Source organism: Brachyhypopomus gauderio, chromosome 17, assembly GCF_052324685.1.
Source record: "Brachyhypopomus gauderio isolate BG-103 chromosome 17, BGAUD_0.2, whole genome shotgun sequence".
NCBI lineage: Eukaryota > Metazoa > Chordata > Actinopteri > Gymnotiformes > Hypopomidae > Brachyhypopomus > Brachyhypopomus gauderio.
In genome coordinates this window covers 9,779,468-9,794,097 of record NC_135227.1, presented here as the reverse complement: position 1 = coordinate 9,794,097, position 14,630 = coordinate 9,779,468, and the positions used below count along the sequence as shown (strand labels likewise).

The 14,630-nt window shown below is 46.8% G+C and overlaps 1 protein-coding gene across 4 annotated transcripts in view; it reads left to right on the top strand.

Moving 5' to 3' along the window:
- Positions 1–14,630, top strand: part of npas3 (neuronal PAS domain protein 3) — a 236,134-nt gene that overhangs the window by 147,301 nt on the left and 74,203 nt on the right. For all 4 annotated transcript variants that reach the window (XM_076977899.1, XM_076977900.1, XM_076977898.1 and 1 more), the window contains exon 5: positions 7,583–7,672. In XM_076977899.1, coding sequence (XP_076834014.1) covers positions 7,583–7,672 — 90 coding nt within the window. The remainder of the gene's footprint in view (positions 1–7,582; positions 7,673–14,630) is intronic.

Genomic DNA, 14,630 nt, shown 5'->3' with positions numbered 1-14,630 from the left:
CTGGCGGTTTTTGTCTTTTCTCTGATGCTGTGCTATTAAATTCTGTTAGTAATCATTTTAATGGCCCAATGAAGTGTCTGCAGTTTTTCTACATCACATGTCTGGCTCGTACACTAGATCGTGAGCTCGCTGTCCTTTTCTGTGTTGGGTGGAAGGTCCTCATTTACATTCACTCATCTCGCTTTTTCCAGTTTTAGCCCAAGGGTATTTGGCCTACACAAGGCCATGTGGCACACAGTCCGCGCGCACGTGTGTGTGTGTGTGTGTGTGTGTGTGTGTGTGTGTGTGTGTGTGTGTGTGTGTGTGTGTGTGTGTGTGTGTGTCCATGTGTGTTTATTGTCAGCTCCTAACAGACAGGCCTGTACTGAACCAGCCAGGCCTCTCATTGGTTTGCATGGACGCCATATCACTTTATTAAGCCTGTGTTTAAACACATAAGCATTCAAATTAGAATTAATCCTCTTAGGGTAGAGCTAAATCCCAGATTAGACTTAGAAAATATTTCCTGAGCCTAACCTGGCTAAAGCCAAGAAGTAGTAAGTTTGTAATGGGTGAAAAACAGAAGACAATCTCTCTCTCTCTCTCTCTCTCTCTCTCTCTCTCTCTCTCTCTCTCTCTCTCTCTCTCTCTCTCTCTCTCTCTCTCTCTCTCTCTCTCTCTCTCTCTCTCGATAGCAGGAAGAGTCCAGGCAGTCTCCTCAGCACTTTCTCTTATATTATTGTCTTTTGCCATCACCTGAAGGTGACTGTTATCACTTAATTAAATCCAGACACACAGGGAGGTAGAAACAATACTGTTGCCTCGTCACCTGAAGGAACTTTTCCAGAGCCTGGTGGTGTGGACAGAGGAGCAGTCACACTGTTTTTCTGCTCTGTTTGTGGTTATCGTTCTCCCGTTTGACACTTTAGCCTCCATCTAGCCAATTTAGCCTCCATCTCTCAGACCAGTCTTTGGCCAGTGGGCTGTGTCTAAGAGCAGTGATCTTTTTACAAGCATTTCTGATGTCATGCTAATCACAAAAGCGGCACGAAGTTCACATTTGATTGTGGATAATGTGGCTTATGGCCATTTGTCTTCTGTTTCTCTGTAATGTATGATTATAGTGTGTCAGCAAATATGTTGACATTTGGATTATTAAGTGGTGAAAGCATGCACATAGCTGTGTTGACTGTACTTAGTTCTGTGGTTCTCTGTAACGTGTGTACACAGCTCAGTGTGTCTGCAGTGAGGGGACAGATCACAGTGAAGTGAGGAGAACCACTGTCTAAGAACACACATGTGTGTGGTGCACATGCCAGTGGCTTTGCAGAAGGGCTGTCTGTTCTGGGTCACTCAGGCTGTAAAGTGGGCCAATAAATGTGTCATGTTGAGTGGGAGCTGAGATCCTTTCTCCACTGCTAAGTCCTGTATGAAATAAGCATTATAACGATGCTCTTATTTGAAGGAGGCCCCAGCATGGGGTGAGATGAGTGATTTGAGCATCCCCCCCGAGCTTGTGCCTTCAATAAATAAATCAATACTCAGCATCCATATTTACACTTTTCTACATGGCTTGTCAGCCTCAAAATTGACTTCAGAGAAAAATATATTTTTCACAGCTCCCGTGGCAATAGAGAAGTTCTGATAAGATCTCTTTTAACGCCCATCATCACGGGCTCTCTCTCTCTCTCTCTCTCTCTCTCTCTCTCTCTCTCTCTCTCTCTCTCTCTCTCTCTCTCTCTCTGTCTCTCTCTCTCTCTATATATATATATATATATATATATATATATATATATATATATATATATATATATATATATATATCTAACTCCCTCCATCTCCCTCTTTCCCTCCCTCCCTCCCTTTCCCTATTACAAATACAATGCCTTGCAAAAGTATTTACTGCCATTGGAGTTTTTCCTATTTTTGTTGCTTTGCAACCTGGAATTAAAATGATTTTCCTGGGATTGTACCCTCTGATTTACACAGTGTGGCTACCACGCAAATTGCACAATATTTTTTTTATTGTGATACAATAATTAAGAGAATAAAGTCATATTTAGTGTTCATAAGTATCCTCACATCTATTCTTTGCCATCTTTACATGCAGAGTTTCTCTGTGTCTGTCTCTATTAACATAGCACATTTAGCCACCAGGATTCTTGTCAATTCTTCAAGACAAAACTGAATCCAGCTCCATCAGGTTAGATGGTCAGGGTTGGTGTACAGATCCTCTGGGTTGGTGTACAGATCCTCTGGGTTGGTGTACAGATCCTCTGGGTTGGTGTACAACAATCCTCAGGGTTGGAATACAGATTCTCAGCTGGACTCAGGTGTGGTCTTTGATCAGGCCATTCCAACACATTTAAATGTTTCCCTTTAAATGTTTAATGTTTCCCTCTCAACAGTCTATCTTCAGCAGTATGTCTCTGCCCTGCTGGGAGGTGAACCTCCATAATCGTCTCAGATCTCTGCTGGACAGGTTTTCCACAAGAATTGCCTTGTATTTAATGCCATCCATCTTTCCTCCGATGCTGACCAGTCCCTTATGATGAATGCGATCAGCGTGAAGCTGCACCCACCGTGCCTCTCTCTGGGAATGAGGTTCTGGGAGGTGTTGGATTTCCACCACAAAGTGTTTCCCATAATGGCCACAACATTCAATTCTGACCAGAAGACCTTGTTTTCTGTTTGGAGAGTTGGTCCAATGCTGTTGTGAATTCCAAACATGTATACTTAATTTTATCTTTACACTATGGGTTCCTCTGACCGCTCTGCCATAAAGCTCCACCCTGTGGAGTGTGTATGGCTTACAGAGGTCTTCTGGACTTTCAGCTCCTTCAGTGTTGTCTTTGTTGGAGCTCTGATGAATGCCCTCTTCGCCTGCTCTGTGAGTTTGAGGGGGGGGGGGCTTCTCTTGTCAGGGTTGTAGTGGTGTCGTATTCTTTCCATTTTGTTGTAATGGATGTAATGGTGCTCCAGGGGTTGTTCAAAGTTTGGGAGATTTTTATAACCCATCTCTGATCTCTACTACTCTACAACTTGGTCTCTGATCTGTTTGGAGAGCTCCTTGGTCTTCATGTTGATTACTTAGAAGTGTTGCAGACTCAGAGGACTTTTATAACAGTTGTGTTAATTCTGTATATATGTGTTGTATTTATACTAACATCGTGGTAAATTACATGATGTCACTTTGCACACAGGTGGAACTTAACAAATCATGTAACCTTTGATGTTCATTATTTAGACCAAACATTATTTAGGTTTCATGTGAAAGGGAGTTAATGAATATGTTCTTTTAAAATACAAGATATTCCTATCCTTTTGTTGGGTACATTACATGAAAGCCAAAAATCATTTTAATTCCAGATTCAACAACACAAGAAACCCCCTGGGGGCATACTTCAGTACACTTGAATGTTCTGTCTGTCTATATGTCCCTCACCCTCACACACACACACACACACACACACACACACACACACACACACACACACACACACACACACACACACACACACACACACACACACACATCATTGTCTACCAGCAGAGTTTCAGCACCCCCACACCAGCAATAAGAGTGATGAATCTGAGTGTAACACTGTCAGTTTCAGCCGTCTGTGAGAGAAGAGATCAGAGCAGTAATGGGTCGGCCGTTTGCTTTGGTCGGTTCGTTAGATTTGAAACCACTTTACATCCCTCTCTTGTTCTGCTGAGCATGTTTGTGCGTGAACGTGAAGGCAGGTCAGTGATCAGATCTGTTTCTGACCGTAGGAACTCTCTTGCTCTTGGTCTCTTGGTCTTGTCTCTCTCTCACACACACACACACACACACACACACACACACTCAAACGCACGCCGGGACCAGCAGACCTGGCTCTGCCGCCCTGCTGGAGGTGTTGATTGCAGCGATTCTTCTTTGATAGGCTGAGGGAGGGAGGGGCTGGGGGGGTGGAGTGTATGTGGAGGGGATAGGGGAGGAGAGGAGAGGATGGGGAGGAGAGGAGGGGAGGAGGGGGGGAGGAGGGGAGGAGAGGAGGGGAGGAGAGGGGGATGGATGATGGGGAGGGGAGGAGAGGAGGGTATGGGGATGAGGGGAGAGGAAAGGAGAGGATGGGGGAGGAGAGGAGGGATTTAGGGGAGGAGGGGAGAGGAGAGGATGGGGGAGGAGAGGAGGGATTGAGGGGAGGAGAGGAGGGGATGCGGGAGGAGGGGAGGAGAGGATGGGGGAGGAGAGGAGGGATTGAGGGGAGGAGAGGAGCGGGTGCGGACGCCTCTGAACATGTGGCGTGCCCCTCTCGCCAGCTGCCCTGCTTCTCTCTGCTGCTCCCCCTGCTCCATTTTGTCTGACCTAATAGCTAATGATATGGTAATAGTCAATAAGGCCGCTCTCGGCCGGCGTGGGGCGTGCGCGTTAATGCGGCCGTGTGGCCACGCTGGACAGGGCACAGTGAGCAGATTGATGTTTGTCAGCCCGTGTCCTTCAGCCCCTGCAAATTTGTCCTCTGTTAGGGAAACATGAGGTGCCTGGGAGAGAGACATTGCATGGATACAGGCAGGGCTTGGATACAGGGGTGGCTTGGATACAGGGGTGGCTTGGATACAGCTGTGGTTTGGATACAGGGGTGGCTTGGATACAGGGGTGGCTTGGATACAGCTGTGGTTTGGATACAGGGGTGGCTTGGATACAGCTGTGGTTTGGATACAAGGGTAGTTTGGATACAGCTGTGGTTTGGATATAGGGGTGGCTTTGATACAGCTGTGGTTTGGATACAGCTGTGGTTTGGATACAGGGGTGGTTTGGATACAGCTGTGGTTTGGATACAGCTGTGGTTTGGATACAGGGGTGGTTTGGATACAGCTGTGGTTTGGTTACAGCTATGGTTTGGAAGCAGGCAGGTTTTAGATAAAGGTGTAGCTTGGATACAGGCAGGGCTTTGATACAGGCATGGCTTACATATATGCCGGGCTTGGATATAGACATGGCTTGGACACAGGCGTTGCTTCCTAGTCCATATTTGTTATTAATTTTCCATTTTGACCTCAAGTCATTTTAAACCAAAAGTGATGAAAAATATCGATCGACTTTAACATCTCTCTTATATATTACTTTTTAAACCTTGAACAATATAACGTAATGATGTCAGTAACAGCTGTGTATCGGAGCGCGAATCTGTGAGATCATGTGTATAAAAAGGAACGATGTTTCAGTTTCTTGACTCAAGAGATTCAAATGAATTTGTGCAAAAACACATTTTATTTGTAGTCCTAAACTCAAGAACCAGCTCACCAGCCCTAAACTAATGCAGCCCCACTAATCTCATTGCTGCCTACTGCCAGAGAGTCAGGGGCCACAGTGTCAGGGGCCAGAGAGTCAGGGGCCACAGTGTCAGGGGCCAGAGAGTCAGGGGCCAGAGAGTCAGTCCCCACTCTTGCTTGATACTCCTTAGCCCTCAGCGTTCCATTGGGGGGGTGAGAGAGAGAGAGAGAGAGAGAGAGGCATCTTGGAAGGCATGACTATTTTAAACAAATGACATAAAAAGCCCATCCTAATGTAACACATTTCTCCTGCAGAAGTTTGTCTGCAGGGTGATTTATAGGGCACTTTGCCCAGTGGTTAGCCTGTAAACAGGGGCCGTTTGTCATGGAGGAGAGGCAGACTGAGGCGGGCGGCGCTCCTCCAGAGACCTGCCCTGCCGCCCCACCGATCCCACACCTTCCAGCCTGAAGATGATTGGAGAGCGACTGGAGGCCACCACCGGGGGTCCTCGCTGACAGCCAGGGTCAGCCCTGTGGGGATATGGGCGACCGTGTCGATGCCTGAACAGACGCCCACCCCCCCCCCGGCGAAGAGGCTGAAGGGAGATCCTTCAATGGGGAGGGGGAAGGGTGGTCTCACGACGCAGAGCTCATGTGTCCTCCGCACAGGATGGCTCTGCATACAGGGCCTAAAGATAATGCTGTTCACTGTAGTGAACGAACTGAGGGAGTGAACAAACCGAGGGAGTGAACCAACAGAGTGCAGACTGAAGTGCATTTCCTAAGTGTTGAATTAAAGAAAGCAGTTTGAAATGTGCTCTGCAGACAGAAGGGGCTCTGGTGATATACATTTTACTGCCATATGTAATGAATGTATATTGTTGTATAACATACATAGTATATCATTTAAATTAATTCAGTTTTAGAGTAATTCCATTAGTGCAGAATGACCTACTAGTAATCTTAGAAGCGCTACCCCTCTACTGAAGGGCAAATACTATTTGTGTGGGATTTGTTATATCTATTTTCATCTGAAAGCCACTGACCTCATGAAGTAACATTTAGTATCCCTCCATTGTGAGTAAAGCATAGCTGTTCTTGTCATCGACATGCTGATCATTCATTCCACCACATGAGTGTGTCCCACCATGAGTGTGTCCCACCATTTCCGTGTAGTTTTATGGGTATTCTCACGCATCGCTGCTAGTGTAAGGTTTAGAGTAGGCCAGTTGTAATCAAAGCAGTGCTACTAGCACATGTCGGTGCTAGCATTAGCATAGCATTACAGCATTAGCACCGTTAGCGTGAAGCGCGTTAAAACGTCCTGAATCCTACGGGGTGCGTTGTAAAGTGTCATAGGTGGCGCCAGAGAGCGCATTAACCAGTGTAATGTAAAGTGTAGACAGAGCGTGGGCTCCAGCAGATGTGTGTGTGTGTGTGCGGGACGCTGGCAGGCTGTGGCGGCCGCGCGGGGAGCTGCTGTTGTCAGCTGCATATCAGCGCGCGGTAAACAGCCTGGGGCGGCACTGCTTTATCGGCGGGTAGAGACCCGCTCTCCTCTCGCCAGCTGCTGCCGCTCTTTTTAGAGTTGGAAGTAAACGACAGAGAGAGAGAGTGTGTGAGAGAGAGAGAAAAGGGGGAGGGGGGATCACTCCCCTACTCCATCTGTGTAAACTTTATTTTCATAAAAAGGTGATCGGATCGGCTGAGACATAGTGCACAAGGCTTTTCCTTCTTTTTTTTTGTCTTTCATTCTGTTGTTGGAAAGCTTTTCCACATTTGTGCCCCCTTCACACACACACACACACACACACACAAACACATATATCATGCCTGTGCTTAGCAAGCCCTGCCGATTATCAGAATCAGTAGGGGACAATATGTAATTAACCCAGCTGACCTCAGTGTCTTAATTTTTGCCTGCTGGACGCCTTGTCTCTGCATCTCCAGCAGGGATCTCTCTAGCCATTTCCTTGGGCCGGAGTCCCTAATTATATGCATGTAATCTGGGCAGCGTAACAGTAGCCTGCGTCTGTGTTGGGCTCTGTTGGTCATATGAATGTGTGCTCTTCATGATTCCTTCAGTCACTGAACCTGTGAGGCAAGGCTGCTGGTGTCCGTGGTGATGGTTGGCTCTAATGACCTCTCAGAGGCCTGCCTTCATGGCAACTGTTTTTAAGGGATAACTGGGAGGCAGCTCTCCCTCTGGTTTGAAAAATGAGTTGTTTGTGTGTATACAATCTTACCTGCTTCTTCTTTCTCTCTCTCTCTCTCCCTCTCCCTCTCTCTCTCTGTGTCTCTTTTTCTGTCGGTCTGTCTTTCTCTGTCTCACCTTCCACAGTCCCTGGATGGATTTGTATTTGCACTAAACAAGGAGGGGAGGTTTTTGTACATCTCAGAGACCGTGTCCATATACCTGGGGCTTTCACAGGTGAGTGCGTGTGATATTTCTTCTCCTTCCATTAGAGCGCGAGAGCATCCTGACAAAGCAGCCTTAATTTGAAACCTCTCTGGTTTGTTGGTCTGTCATTTGCAGCCCTGAGTGCTTCATATTTGAGCAGACAGAGTCTCCCGAGGATGCTTATTACTCCCCTTTTCTATTGGCCAAAGCCAGGGCCTATGGATAACACCAGTGAGCGCATAGGTCAGAGAGCCAGGCCAGTAGCCGTGACCTCGCACACAGCTCTGCGGAGCTGAGCTCCATCTTGAGAACTGCCAAGACTCAATCAGAAGAGACACTGCAATTGAACAGCTATGTGTTATCACATAAGCCCAGTGCCAATTGAAAGAGGCGAGTTGATCTTTGTATCTCTACTGCATACTACTGGAAATGGTCAGCACAGCTTGCTATGATATTGGTATAGATTAATAAAATAAAATTCTATCTCGTCTCTTGATCTAGGATGTAATGTTTGCACTACAGATGCAGGTGTTTAGGAAATGCAAATGTCAGAAACAAATTTGGCTCTTTAAAGCAAAACTCATTTGTCTTCCTGACTGAAAAATGAATATATTATAAGAAGACTAATTCTAATTTAATTTGGCATTAATTGATTGATGATTTTTATCAAATAATTGATTAGCTGTCCCTAAAGCTTGTGGGATTAGTAGTACTTATCTTTTATGTGGTTTTATCGAGGTTGGCCGGCTGATAAAGGGCTTGGTAAGTATTTAGTATGAGTGGAGTTTATTATCGTAAATGGCTAAGCTGATCCTGGCACTCTACTTTGCTTCATAACTTCTTAATCTGGCTTAGAATCCAAAGAGTGTGCAATGCAGTTCATGATTTTTGAACACTAATTAAATTAGTGCTGTTTAAGCTTTTGCAAGTTGACATGGTTCTGATTGGTAAATGCTGCTTTTCAAGATGTTTCCATGAGTATGAAGAAACATGTTGTACATTCTATCACATAAGGGCAAAAGCCTTGGTGTTCTCCATAAGAACCAGGTTCTCCTCATGGACTGTTAGTTGATGTACATGACTAACCAGCTGGGCACTTGCTCAGATATTCAACAAGCTAATGAAGGACATTATTAGACGTTAAGCAGACGTCCAATGGCAGGACCAGAATCACAGCTCTGTCATGGGGGGTTGAGACGCCCAGACTCCAGCTTCACTGAGAACTGTTGTCACTGAGGGAGTGCCAACCTCCAATTCCAGCCTTTCCTCCGCTCTTTTGATAGCAGATATAAAGCCTCCTCTCCTGACGACCCCCCCCCCCCCCCCCCCCGGTGCTACAGTTATGTCTGCTGTGCTCCACGGCTCCTCCCTGAGATTTAGAGCTGGTTGCGCAGTGTTCTGCCATCAGGAACAAGCCACAGCAGCATGATGAACAGGAAAGGGTGCACTGTGATGGGATTGAAACCTGTGTGTGTGTGTGTGTGTGTGTGTGTGTGTGTGTGGGTGTGGTGTGGTGTGTATGTGTGTATGTGTGTGCGTGTGCGTGTGCGTGTGCGTGTGCGTGTGCGTGTGTGTGTGTGTGTGTGTGTGTGTGTGTGTGTGTGTGCATGCATACATGCAGGTCCAGAATTGCAGAGTATAAAATGGAGAGTGTAAGCACGTGCAGGCATCTTGTCACTCTTTTTGTTTTCATAAATTACAATTAAAATTCTGTCTGTTGTCTTTCCTTTGTTTTCCATTTTTCTCATGCGCTGCAGGGAGAGAAACTCCCCTCGTCTGGGTTCAGTCCCTGTGTGTGTGTGTGTGCGTGTGTGTGCGTGTGTGTGTGTGTGTGTGTGTGTGTGTGTGTGTGTGTGTGTGTGTGTGTGTGTGTGTGTGTGTCGCTCTCTTTGGCCCCTGTGCCTGGGGGAACATTAGCACAGACTCTTTGCTCCTTCCCTGTGCCCCGCCCCCATGCTGAAGCGCAGACTGATGTGAAATTGCTTTTCCCTCCGTGACCATTGACCACCTTGTGTTACGTTAATGCTTGTCGACCGGAGCGCCTAACAGGTTTTTAGAGCCCAAGCAAGCTTCTCCTCTTGTACTGCAGACACTATTGTGATGGTGTACAAGCCCAGCAGATAGCTGCCCTTAGCTATTTGATAATGCACTCACCATGGTGGAGCAGAAGGGAGTGGATATGCTGTCTGTGTCTTATCATCCCTATCTGGGGCCCCTCTTCCCGAACCCTCTGATAATGAGGCCCATGTTTGACAGTAGGTGAAACACTGCAGCTCTCACCCATATTATTCACTCCTCCAGATGGTCATTTAAGCAGTTTTGTTGTGCTAATAGCTGTGATCATTTCACTTCTGCATGTAAATAGGCATATGTTGCCAAACCTCGTGCGTGTCTTAGTTATTCAGCACTCTTCACTAATATTTGGCTTCTGAGCAGGGTGATTAGTTCATTTCCAATAATTAATATGTGATGGATGGATTGCCGCCTTTCTAGATTAAGCACCAGCTTTGCAGTAATGCCATTCAATAAACCATCTCATGAACAAAGTGGGTGGCAGGCACCTAATCTTCCTTATGTGGTGTGGGAGGAGCCTACTCATGCCACCGGGGCTTCCTTATGTGGTGTGGGAGGGGCCTACTCATGCCACCGGGGCTTCCTTATGTGGTGTGGGCGGGGCCTACTCATGCCACCGGGGGCTTCCTTATGTGGTGTGGGAGGGGCTTAATCATGCCACCGGTGGCTTCCTTATATGGTGTGTAGGAGGGGCTTAGTCATGCCATCGGGGGCTTACCTACGTGGTGTGGGAGGGGCCTACTCGTGTCATTAGTTTTTCCTTACGTGGTGTGGGGGGGCCTACTCGTGTCATTGGGTTTTTCCTTACGTGGTGTGGGAGGGGCCTACTTGGGTCATTGGGTTTTTCCTTACGTGGTGTGGGAGGGGCCTTCTCGTGTCATTGGGTTTTTCCTTACATGGTGTGGGAGGGGCCTACTCGTGTCATTGGGTTTTTCCTTACGTGGTGTGGGAGGGGCCTACTCATTCCACTTTCTTACATGGTGTGGGAGGTGATGAGTGAGGCAGACTTTGGGAGACAGACTCAGCGCTGTAGAAGACCTTGTGGCAGGTCAGAGGAGCCCCTGTCGTCTGCATCGTGTGGCTGATATTTGAGGCTGAGCCCGCGCGTGGGCAGCTGTCTACTTCCTAAATGGAGATGTGTGTGTTTGTGTCGTGTAACAGATGGCATTGTGTGCCGAAGCTGATGGCTAGGAAAATAATAATTGCATTATTCCGGCCAAAAGAATATTAGCTTTTGGAAGGTGGCCATTTTTCAGACTGCCCTCCTGCCAATGCAGCATATGCACTCTCATGGACTGGATATCCAAGGAAATTGATACATCTGGAATACAGAGAGCAGCTGAGTTGTGCTCTGCCTCAGAGGGGTTCAGTGTAACCCAGTACGGGTAGCTGGAAGCACGGTCCAACTGTACATTCAGGGACATGTGAGGGCCACATGTAATCCACCATATGGCAGAGGAATGTGCCTCTCTCGGTTGTTTGTGCTGGGTGATGGCAGCGGTGATGGGCTCTGGAAGTCCTGCTGCCAGCCCCTCCTCTCGTCTCTGGCACTGTCTGCACTTCGGAAGAGGAGATCTCTCTTTCCCCCATAGGAGTTGCCTGGTCACCTGAGAGCCATTGCCCGCTACTGACCCCCTCCCCAATGCCCCTCCTCCCCCTCTCTACGTTTAACCAGACCTGTCCTGCTACAGCTCGTGACCAGCCCGTTTAACCAGTCCTACAGCCCTTGACATCCCTGCAATATTGCATGCATTAGCATAAACGTCTGCCTGAATGTCTGATCACATCTTTGTAGAGAGATCAGACCTGGTCCTGCCTTTATCCCATCACTCATGCACTCACTCACTGCTGCTACACCTGCTACACCTGCTACACCTCTCCTCTCTCTACCCCTCTGACAGGGAGTCATTCCTGAAAGCACTGTTCAGCCTAATCAAATAATTGAATCTTTTGTTGGCCTTTCTGTTGTCTGTTTGCTTATTTATTAATTGTATTTTTTTATTATAATAATTTTGCATGGGGGAAAAATACATGGCAGTTGTTTTCTTGGAGGAATACATTTTTAAAAGGTGCATTTGAATGTCACAGTGTCACTGTGAGATCGGTTAACCCGCATTGCATGGTACATAAATGGTACATATATTAATATAATTCAGGACATTCACAATACTCTTTAATGAGAGTGAAAATTGTTTTAGTATTTGTATTGTGTTAGTTATATTGCATGTTTGTAAACCCTGTACAGACACTAATAAGTATAGTAGCTGCATTTATAATTAATTTTTATGTTTAAAAAATGTGCATTATTTACCCAGCAGACCTACTGGAATCTTCTAACGGTCCATCACAGAGTTCTAGAAGAGAGTTAAATGGATAATAAGTGCTCTTTTATTTCTGCTGTTGTGGCAGTTGAGGGTCAGTATTTGCATGTGGGCTTGTAGCAGTGTGGAGGGAGACAGGGCAGGAGTAGGTCAGGTTTAATTGGTCTGTCTCCAGTAGCCTTTACCCCGGGCCCGCCCCCAGCTCCGCCCCTGTTTTACCTGAACTCAAAATGAGAGCAACCAAGAATGTGATGCGCATGATCGGTTATGCTGAGCAGAGGCCTGCGTTGTTGCTCCTGGAATAGCAAACGGAGGAGTTCATGGTAGATTCCGTGCATCACTCGTGCATTACCCTCAGCTTTTAGGAATCATTCATAAAAACATGGATATGTTCTGATAAATATACAGAATACATTCAGCTTTTGAGAACAGTGTAAATTTGTCTCTCTCTGTGTGCCTGATTGCATTTCAGTTCTTCTCTTCCAAATTGTTCTAACCAAGAAAGGTTTGTGGTTAAACAAAAATGTTATGTTAGTAAATTAATATCATAGGCTGCTACGATAAAACAGCAGAAACAGATTTGTAGCTAAGGGACTGTTTACATTCCCTCTCCTCTTCTGATGTTAACCGCTAACACAAAGTAGGAAGGCATTACAAAACACAAGCTAAAATCTAGACACTACTCAGCGGTTGTCTATATCTGAGCTCCTGCTCACTGAGGAAGTTTCAGGGCCCTCCCAGTTCAACTTTGCCCTCTCCCCAAAAGTGCGCTCAGACTGGAGTACGGCTCGCAGACCAGACAGACAGACACGCTGGCTTACGGCCTCCAGACCAGACAGACAGGCACTCTGAAGTGTGGCTCCCAGACCAGACAGACAGGCACGCTGGCATACGGCTCCCAGACCAGACAGACAGACACGCTGAAGTGTGGCTCCCAGACCAGACAGACAGACACGCTGAAGTGTGGCTCCCAGACCAGACAGACAGACACGCTGAAGTGTGGCTCCCAGACCAGACAGACAGACACGCTGGCATACGGCTCCCAGACCAGACAGACAGACACGCTGAAGTGTGGCTCCCAGACCAGACAGACAGACACGCTGAAGTGTGGCTCCCAGACGAGATGGACAAACACAGAGAGATTTCCTGACCCGCACCAGTGAGCTGTCCTTACAAGAGACGCGGCTAAAAAACATTATCAATTCACAACATTTAAATTGATAAATGCTCCAAGCCAGAGAGACTACAAGGGCACTTTGAAAAGCAAATAACAACCTGGTGAAGAAATTGATTTTTTCCCCCTGAAAATGACTGCATGATGCATCATTTGACTATCCTGTGTCCAAGTGCTTGACAGAGATAATCTCACCAGTCCCCCGGGTGACCTTATCGTTCTCCGCAGGGCAGGTCTGTCGGCACGCCTGCCTTTGTGCCTGTCAAGGTTTCAGAGGGCACCATCCTTTTGGGAGCTGAAGTTCCCAGCCTCTCCATCTTGATATGAAGCCAAAACCAATATATGTATATAAAAAAAAAGAAACAGCAAGGATCTCAAAGTCAACACGAGCCGTTAATAATCGGACGAATGTAAATTAGAGGCGGTGTGCCAACATGGTGTGATATTGCTCCGTTATTGTTTAACTGCAGACCAGCGCTGGTTAAATGACACTGGAGTGATAATGGAATGGGGAATGAAGATACAGGGGTCATGTTTATTAACCTTCACAGACTGAGTGTGCTGATCTGGAACCAGCTTCTGCCTTTCAAATCCTTATTAAATCCTGTGATGTGGACAAGTAGAAGCTGGTCCTGAGTCTGCACTGTCTCTGAAGTACATGGTCGTGGTGCTTGTGGGGGGAAGAGAGAGAGGGAGAGGGAACGAGGAGATGGCTGAAAGGGAGGGCGGGCATCTGGGAGAGGTGTCGGGACTGCGGGAACTCTCCAGCAGATGGGTTGGCAGGACGTTGTCAAGGTCACAGAACTGTAGAGATGATGTTTCTGTTCTTCTGTCACTTTTTGTTTTAGAGATTTGAAGCAAATCCTTTCCAGCGAGTTGGCTGTATACGTATTCCGTTTCCTATTGCTTCTTTCTCTACTCTGTGTGTGTGTCTGCACTCCTCTGTCTATGGTGTCTTGTCTGCGGTGCTTTGTCTGCTGTCTCCTGTCTACAGTCCTCTGTGTTTGGTCCCCTGTCCACTGTCCCCTTTCTGCAGACCTCTGTCCACAGTCCCCTGTCTGCAGTGTCCTGTTTTGCATGGGCCTGTATGTGTGCTATCAGCCATCTCTGAACGGTTGTGTGATAAGCTCAGTGGGCAGGTTGCTCCACCCTCCAGCTTGTCTCCAGACTGATATGGCCGCTCTCTTCCCATATGTCCACTGCTCTTATTAATATCTGACTGCGAATCTGTGCGATCACGTCTCCACATGCTGAGGTTTGGTTTTTTTATGCTGCCTTGATGTGAATGGGGTTCTGGAACTGAGAAATGTAGATTCAGAGTATGGCTTCATTTCAACAGATCGCTCATGCAGTTAGTTATGATAAACTTATTTATCATCTTATTTACTTGCATTACAAGATTGGTGACGGGTATCATTTT